Source organism: Eriocheir sinensis, chromosome 35 (genome assembly GCF_024679095.1).
Source record: "Eriocheir sinensis breed Jianghai 21 chromosome 35, ASM2467909v1, whole genome shotgun sequence".
NCBI classification, from domain to species: Eukaryota; Metazoa; Arthropoda; class Malacostraca; order Decapoda; family Varunidae; genus Eriocheir; species Eriocheir sinensis.
The window spans coordinates 11,357,354-11,366,323 of NC_066543.1; the positions used below are offsets into that span (position 1 = coordinate 11,357,354).

An 8,970-nucleotide genomic window follows, 5' to 3' on the forward strand; every position below is an offset into this window, starting at 1 on the left:
TGTTGGCAGGTGACATGCCAAGCCCCACCACGCGCTCGCGAAGTTTCAAGAACTTACTCGATCCAGAATAGCATGCCATCGATTTTCCTAATTACTTCAAATATTTATTTGAGATTAAATGCAGATCAATTATTACCTTGGGTTATATTGATTGTTATCAGATTTTTCATGGCTGGATACAGGGTACGATAATATACCAGACTAAGAACACAAATATATTGTAACGTTGGAACGTGGTTGATGTACATGAAACAGCCTAAGGCATTCTTGATAATGAGACGGCTAAAATGTTATAGTCAATAACTGTTAGCTGAGGTCGGTATTATCTATCGATTCTCGGTTTTGTCAACAGATTCTAGAAGTTTCTGAAGACAACGCTGGGGACGGTGCCAACTGTTGTCAAACTGCTTCAGAAATTGGTTGGAAGTCTTAAGTGAATCAGGCAGTATATAATACGAGCCACATGATATTTAAAAATAGTTATCAGTCTCCCGCAACAGCGGCGGCAGGGGCGGGAGTGGGTTCAGGCGGGGCCGGGCACAGCCGAGCATCGCGCCGCGCCGCTCGATCCCCCGCCGAGGCGCCGCAGCCCGCGCCCCGATCCCCTTTCCACCGCCGCAGTATTTACCTTCCCCGCGCCAGACGCCGCACCATGGCCAGCACACAGTGAGTGTATTCTGTTTCCCAGGGCGTCCTGTCAGGGGGAACAGGCGGTGGCTGCGTCGTGCGGGGCTCCTGAAGGGCGTGTGGTGGCGGTGTGGAGGCCGCGAGGTGCAGAAGCTCGTGCCAGGCCTTGTACAGGGCGGGACCGGTGGCAGGCGTGGGGGCCCATGCCTCGTGTAAATAGACAGCGGCGGTGGCCCCAGGCAGGAGCACGGGTTAAAGCATGAACTGAATGGTTACTAGCCTAGGAGAGGAAGTGGCACCGAGGGGATTGAGGCTTGGTGGTTTGCGGAGGGCACAGGGGAGGATTCAGACAGTTTATTTGCCTTTCGCAACACAATGATGAATCAACTTTGGAACTGTGGCTCTCACAGAGATAAGAGGAAAGGTTCAGAAAATGATCGAGATTAATTTTATCTGATACATTTGTTGCAAGCTATGTCCCCCCCTGAATGAATCTCGACTTAATTTTCATTCAAGATTAGTAATTTTAGGTAGGGGTGCCTATTGCCTGAGCAGTGCACTGTCTTTGTCTAGCCATCACTCTTATAGGAAAAGGTTATCATCCATCAGGTCTAGGGCAGGTTGTTAGTTTATAGATGTTTTCTACTAATTAAACCACTAGTTTACTATTTTTGTCAACTGCTGATTTGCTTGGCAAAACTACACAATTATTTATGGGGTAAGTGTATCTTTATTCAGCGGCCTATCTCAGGGACACTGACCATTTATTTCTGGATATAATGATACTTTTCATATATAGATTGTTTTATACAATTATGAGAAAACAGCTATGAAATTCCTAGAGCATAACTCCAAATCATAATATAGCCATTTTATTTCACTATCATTCATTAAGTACACCCATCTTTTCAAAGGACACCATTGTCCTGTATGAATTATATACTTTCTGCACATACGACACTGCAATTTTGCTTTGCTGTCGAAGATCACTCGTTTGTGAGATCAGTTTATGCAGACATGATCTGGAGGGGATCTATCGAGGGATTTATTTGTTTGTCGCATTTTGACAGTGGAGCCCACGTCAGTTACGGTTACTTAAGGTTTAGAGAATTTAGGTCAAGTTAGATAGGTTAGATTTAATCAGGTTTTTAAATTCAATTGTTTGCGATAATTGTGATATGTTTCGTGGTGCGCTGTTGGTTGTTTTAACTGATAGTCGGCGTGCGTAAATGTAATTTTACTGCTGCAACAAAAAGCATCATAGTTTACACATCAATGAAATCAGTGCCTTGTTAAAATGAGAACCCACCTAAATTCACAGAAAGGAGGAAAAAGGAACTACTTCCAATGAGGAAGGTTGACTGAAGAACTGCTGCCTCAAACAGCGTGTAATCAATGATGCATTGCAAATTTATTAGAAGAATTTAAAGAAAAGAGGTCTGATCTCGCTGTGGGTTCTGCACTTTTCCTAGGCATTTGTATGAAATAAATTAACCATAATGCCACAACTTCTTTGAGTTTTAGTCTGAAAAGTTGCCTTAGAATGCCTGAATAGTTGGTCGATGCGAGGCAAGTGATATCTCAAGATTGACCCCCATGTCGCTTACCTCGCTTAAGCAGGGAGTGCCAATTTGATACTTAATCTTTGCTGATAGGAGGATTGAGGCTGACTTAAAGAGATATCAAAATTAAAGATATTGTAGTTTCTAATATTCAGGCAGGAATGCTTAGTTTAAATATTGCTCACAACTTTAAAAAAAAAGTATGAATGTCATATTTGTTCAGAATGCAAAACTTCACTTGTTAAAGGTTTGTTGATAAATGGTAATATCTGTGCAAGATTTTTTTGTTCTCCAATGAATTCCAAAATGTGTTACGATTCTCCACTGATCTGTTGAGTTTCTGTGAGGCTTGTAGGTCCCTTGAATCCATTTCTGAGGCAAAAAAGCAAGTGAACTATTTAGTTTAAAAGATATTGGGTTGTATGTTTTATCCAGAAAAACAAAATACAAATACACACTCACCTGTCACCACAACACACCAACACTAACAATTACACTTGATTCACTTCTTTCCCCTGCACGCTCGGCTCCCCTGTCCCCCCAACAGCCAGCACAAATATGCGTGTTATGCACCTGAAAGGTGCCCTGCGCATTATTAATCCAGATCCAGATCAAATTGTAACCCTAAGATATGGGTGAACATTTTTGTGAATGTCTTGTTTTGATTTCCTGCGCTGTAAAAACTAACTTCCATGTAATTGAGTACGTAATTTAGTAATGATTTGAATGAGGCAGAATCCTAAAGTAGTCACTAATTAACCAATGCCAAAGCAGTCTCATCAGTTTATAATGTATATTTTTGTCCTTTCAGGCCACTTCCTCCTCCAGTTGCATGGGCACAGAGGAAAAATGTAATTTTCCTCACAATTTGCCTTGAAGACTGCAGGAATCCTGTCATAAAATTAGAAGAAAATAAAATATTCTTCAAGGGTACTGGTGGAACAGAAAAAAAAGATTATGAGTATACTTATGAACTTTTTAAGGAGATTGATACAGAAGTAAGTACCTAGATTAAAAGTATATTGTTTTCTTATCCATTAGAATTATATGCCTCCATGGTGCAGTGGTTACTCTGGTTAGTGTTCCTAACTATGAATCTGTGGGCCAGGGTTCAAATCCTGGCTTGGGCAGTAGGCATGCAGCTCTTCCTGCTGTTCATCCTTCAAACATTCATGGATTTTGGTATCCACAGGCAGTCCTGCAACCAATAAACTGTGGGTAATGAGGGCCAAATATTTTGGTCTTTGCAAAGACAAACTTTTGCAGAGATCCAGAAGATTTACCATATTTAACGGCTCATAAGACGCATGTTTTTTCCAAAAAAATGTCCTAGAAAATCACCCTGCGTCTTATAAGGTCAAATTCAGCTTTGAGTTACTGACTAGTGAAGGTTTAGTGGTGCGTGGCACTTAAATCGCAAACGTTAATAAGATGGCGATCGCTTCTACACCAACTATGGCGACAAAATATTTCGACTAAAAATACAATATAGAGAATTAATAAAATTTATTTTCACAATTCCTTAGGTTTTAAAATGTACTATAGTCTATTGATTTTAACTTGGGCCCTTGGCTGCGACTCAGGGACTCCCCATGAGACTGCACTAGTGCCACATCACTGCATTATCCTCCTCAGGGAGGGTTGCTCCCCCCCCACCCACCCCCACCCTCTCTCTCTCTCTCTCTCTCTCTCTCTCTCTCTCTCTCTCTCTCTCTCTCTCTCTCTCTCTCTCTCTCTCTCTCTCTCTCTCTCTCTCTCTCTCTCTCTCTCTCTCTCTCTCTCTCTCTCTCTCTCTCTCTCTCTCTCTCTCTGTCTCTCTCTCTCTCTCTCTCTCTCTCTCTCTCTCTCTCTCTCTCTCTCTCTCTCTCTCTCTCTCTCTCTCTCTCTCTCTCTCTCTCTCACACACACACACACACACACACACACACACACACACACACTTGTTGCCAAGGGCCGTCAGGCGGCAACATCGCATTAGCCACGTTGTCAAATGATATGGAAGGTTTACTGAGTTGTTGTCTTTCCATCAAATCCCAAGCCATTCATAACATTATGCAGTCGTATTATGAATGTATATATATTCCATAAATAGATAACGTACAGACTAATAGTGAGACAGATTGAAATGCGCAGGTCATTGCTAGATCTGTAAACAATGGGGTTTCCCCAGGCCAAGCCACAGGGCTTAAGTTAGAGTCGATAGACTATAAAGTATTACTACAACTAGAATTACGATGTAGAATAATAATCCAAAATATATGATGTAAAAACTTTATACCCATTACCCCTCTAACAATGTCGCTGTCTATACCTTGTTTGTTTTTGTCTCAAAGCAGTACTCTTTAGTCTCTAGGAAGGGCCAGTTTTAGTTATTCCCAGCAAATATTAAGGGTTTTAAATGTAAAATATTTGGATTTAATGAGGATCTGAATACATATGAAACTTTAAAAATGACGTGATATTGGGGAGGACTACAAATGTCTGGCGAAAAACCTTCACCTGACATTTGTAGTTTAAACCCGTTTAATAATTATTATTATTTTTTTCAAATGCCTTCCCAAATTGGGGGGTGCGTCTTATAACACCATGCATCTTATAAGCTGTCAAATATGTTATTTATTTATTTTTCCAGAAAAGCCGCAGCTTTCCGCGTGACCGCAACATAGAACTTATTTTGGTAAAGAAGGAGGAGGGACCTTACTGGCCACACCTACTCAAACAGAAGGTGAAACAGCACTGGCTAAAAATTGACTTTAGTAGATGGAAGGATGAAGATGATAGTGAAGATGAGGGAGAAGGTCAGAATCAGGATCTTGAGGAGGTATGTAGTGAAGGATGTGAATGTTGTACTGATTTGTTAATAATATGCACGCTTTGTTCTCAGCACTCACTTTTTTTTTATATTTATCATGGTATTTCCCGAACTTCATCAGATGATGTAATTATTGACTGGTTTCTTGTCATATAATATTAACATGAAATAAATCTTATAATTGTCAAAAGCTGCTGCATAGAATCAATATTTATCTAAATCAAGCTTAGTTTAAAGAAAAATTAAAGCACATGCAGAAAGGACGATGAGGGCTGGGACTTTACAATTAATAGCCTCAGCAGACTCAAAGCCTAAAAAAAACATTTCTGCAAGGAATTTCAACACAGGCAAGATTTTTGTTACATCAACTTGTACTTATCATGCTATGTGTTAAAGACATTTCAACAGTTTTGTAATATATGAAGCATTTTCTCTACTATTTTATCAAGTTTTTAACTCCTAGGCCATGGGTACCGTTTCTTCCCGCAACTCTTGCGCCATATGGGTTATTTAAGTAGGTGCCAAATGCTAAAGTCATTGTTTTCAGAGCTTGATTACTCTAATACTATTACTTAGATCAGGTTAATTTTGGTCTCATAAGATTCAGCTCACCTTGAACTTGCCTGATGTTGAAAATCTGAACTCAAGCTTTAGTGGGAACAGGAGAGGTGGGGATGTGGGTGAAAGAGCATTCATTATGTGTGTGTTTCTGGATATTTTCAGAGACAAAAAAATATTACGATCAACAAAAATGCCTGATTTCAGTACAGTAGTTTGTTCCGTTACTTTCAGTATTTTTGTAGATGAAATATGTTAAAATTTGATGTATATTTTTTCTCCATAGACTAACATTTTTACATGATTCATATATCTCGACTGCTGGCATAGGACTGACTGATAGGAGGAGGTCACCAACTGCTGAAATTTACCCCAAGAATAGCAGAAGCACATATGACCCATTTTCACTACATTCTCTGAAATAATCCAGTGGGAAGTAGCTTGTGTTATATAAGTACACCTGTAATCATGGCCAAGGCTGCTAACATGTTATATTACTACACCTGAATCTAAGGGTTAATTGATTTAGGTGAGAAAAGGTGTTTACTTTTAGTAAAGCACCTATTATAATCAGCTACAATAACCCTCGATCACAAATTTATCAGTGGGGTGAAAAAGTGATTTTTTAAAGTGGTCAGCATGCATATATATAGCTAGTTGAAGCCTGCAAGTGCATAGCCCTGTAGAGTAACCTATTAAATCTTGGAAAAATTGACTGGAAAGTAGTCCATTCTATAGTAGCAAATGAATTTTGTTGCAGATGATGCGTCAGATGGGAGGCCTAGGTGGGGGAGACAGCCGACCCACCTTGGATGACCTAGAAGATGAAGATTCAGATGATGATGACCTTCCAGATTTGGAGTAGTCACTCATCTGCCTTGTGGTAAGGAGATAATACTTATTTATAAGTCCTTTGATATGCAGTGGCAGGCCATGTGTGGATGTAGGGAGGAGGCCAAGAGAGGTGCTCTCTGAAAACAAAAGCTACCTTGGAATATATCTAGACTAAACTTATTGGCAGTTTATTTTTAGTTCCAAGCAGGACTGAATTAGTCTGTTTGCAGCCAGGTGTTTTGATGTTTATTGTCACAATAACTTCAATTTTCTCCTATCTTCCTTATGCAGAGGGGTAACTTAGCTATTTTGCAACACCACTTTACAAAGAGAGTTTGACATTGATTGCCATGGCAGTGTAAGATAATACCTAAGACATAGCCATAAAACATGGTATGTATATAGTTAGGCATAGTGAAACTATATATATCATGCTATAAAATTAAAACCCTTATTACTTAAATGATTATTATGTAAGTGTGAGTAGTACAGGAAAGGATCTGCAATATTATAACTTTTCAGATTTGAGTCCATGATAATATCAAGTCCTATGCTATACTTCTCACACTTTTTGCAGAATAATCATTTATGTAATGAGGGTTTTTATCTTATAACGATAAAAATAGCTTTGGTATCCCCAAATGTATACAAAGCCTTTATACCGACATGTCTCCAATAGTATATTACATTACTGAGGTAATCAATATCAAATTCTCTTTGCATATAGGCATTGCAAAATAGCTAAGTCACTCCTCTGCCCAAGGAAGTTAGGAGAAAATTAAAATTACGATGGTAATAGGCATCAAATCACCCGGCTGCGAACAGGCCAATTTGAGGAGGGCAACCTAGGCTAAATAGGACTAAGTAATCGTTGCATCATGTAATTGTTGCTCAGCCTACTTTAACCCAACACTATGTGGAGACCTAGGGCCTCCACAATTCCTAATTGGGTTTTAGCTAATTTCAGGTCTAATGTAAAGAGCTTTGGTATACATGAGGTTCATGAATTTAGTACTAAATGTTTATAAAATTATTTGTCATTGTGTTCTTTTCGTTAACAGAGGCCTTCATATACAACCTGTTGGTGGGGGCAAGACAGTAACATGTCACATCCAACTGTGCTGCAGCTTCATGTGTTGATGTGCATGAATTCCATTTCCATGTGCTGAAAACAACAGTGTTAATGAGTGGAATAATGTACACCTGGACTTGGGGTCCCATGCAATGAGTGATCAGTGCAGATGGACTAATGTCTACCCTTTGTGTAAAAACTTGACAAAGCCCTCTTCAGTTTGCACATTTTGAAGGTAAAATGTAACTAAGCTTGATTTTGCTAACTTCATAGCCATTGATAGAGGGGATGAATAAGAAATCCTACTGGTAAGGATTTTAGTGGAAATTCTTCACCAGGCTGTTTGAACATAGTCTTAAAGTCATTATTCACTAAGTGAATGGATCTTTATTATTTCTTTTGTATGCACATGAACATCTGTTTTCTATTATTTCTTTAAAGAGAGACGCAAGCAAATGCAAAGCTTTTATGATCAATATTGTGCATTAGACCAAAGTGGAAAAGTTTTAGTTGTTAGTTATGTTTAATGAGAAAGCTGCAGCAGACTGATGATTGGAAATATGACTGTTGATCATATTGTTTGTTTTTGGTACATATATAAATGAATAACAAAGTTGTCGCAGTTAATTTCTTACATTTTTATAGGGAATGCATGATGACCTTTCCATGTGTGTTTTTAAGGAAATGAGACTGCAGGTAAACCATTTAGAGTGCAAGGTAGTAGAGTTCCCCAGTCCTGTATACATCTTTGTGTTATTAACCACTTATGGAGGGTGTGGGATTGACTGTTAAAATGATTTTCACATGTGACTGAAAAAGGCAACTTAAGTAATTCCATGACAACTTAAATTATGCAAAATTTAGTGTGTGAATTGATGTCATCTAGATCACATGTTTCTGTCAACAAAAGTCCCGTATACCAAAAAGTCAGTTTTAAATACACAGACCACTTAGTAAAACAGTCTTATTTGCCCTTAAGTAGATTTATTGAACAAAACATCAGTGTTTCTTTTGTTTATTATTTTGTTTAGTATTATTACTATCAAATTATGTGAAGTTAATCTGGAGTGCATGGCTTCTGTCAGATCAACAAAAGTATGTTTGTGTGTGGGGGAATCAGTACCTTCATAAAGGGTAGACAAGCCTACCCTGACCTAGTGATGCAAAGCTTTTGTGTATGGTGTCTGAGGGCAACTGACAGTAAGGAGTTGATGATACAGGGCCGTAATTTATGGGGGCTAGGGGGGTTGTAGCCCTTCCAATGTTTGCTATATCAGCCTCAGAAGGCCCCTAAAAGTGCTTATTTAAAAAAATCCCACCCACCTGTGCATGCTTGCTTTACTTGCCATCCTCCCCTCCCCAACCCATGAACCTATGATGATGCCCTCTAGCTCCCCCCCCAAAAAAATCTCAAAATTATGGGCCTGTGGTAAGAAATTTTTTCACCTTTGAAAGTGCATTTACACAAGGATTTTCTTGTAAATGAGTGTATGAATTAGACTTTT

General features: G+C 39.1%; 1 protein-coding gene across 2 annotated transcripts; it reads left to right on the forward strand.

Moving 5' to 3' along the window:
- The first annotated feature begins 499 nt into the window (after positions 1-499).
- On the forward strand, positions 500-8,424 carry LOC127007394 (co-chaperone protein daf-41-like). 2 transcript variants are annotated; one of them, XM_050878318.1, is made up of 5 exons: positions 500-666; positions 3,001-3,187; positions 4,822-5,010; positions 6,320-6,442; positions 7,455-8,424. In XM_050878318.1, the coding sequence occupies exons 1-4, from the start codon at positions 653-655 to the stop codon at positions 6,422-6,424; spliced, it is 495 nt and encodes a 164-aa protein (XP_050734275.1). In that variant the 5' UTR covers positions 500-652; the 3' UTR covers positions 6,425-6,442; positions 7,455-8,424. The 2 variants fall into 2 exon arrangements, with proteins under 2 accessions (XP_050734275.1, XP_050734276.1); XM_050878319.1 differs by lacking the exon at positions 500-666 and adding an exon at positions 1,326-1,345.
- Positions 8,425-8,970: the final 546 nt, after the last annotated feature.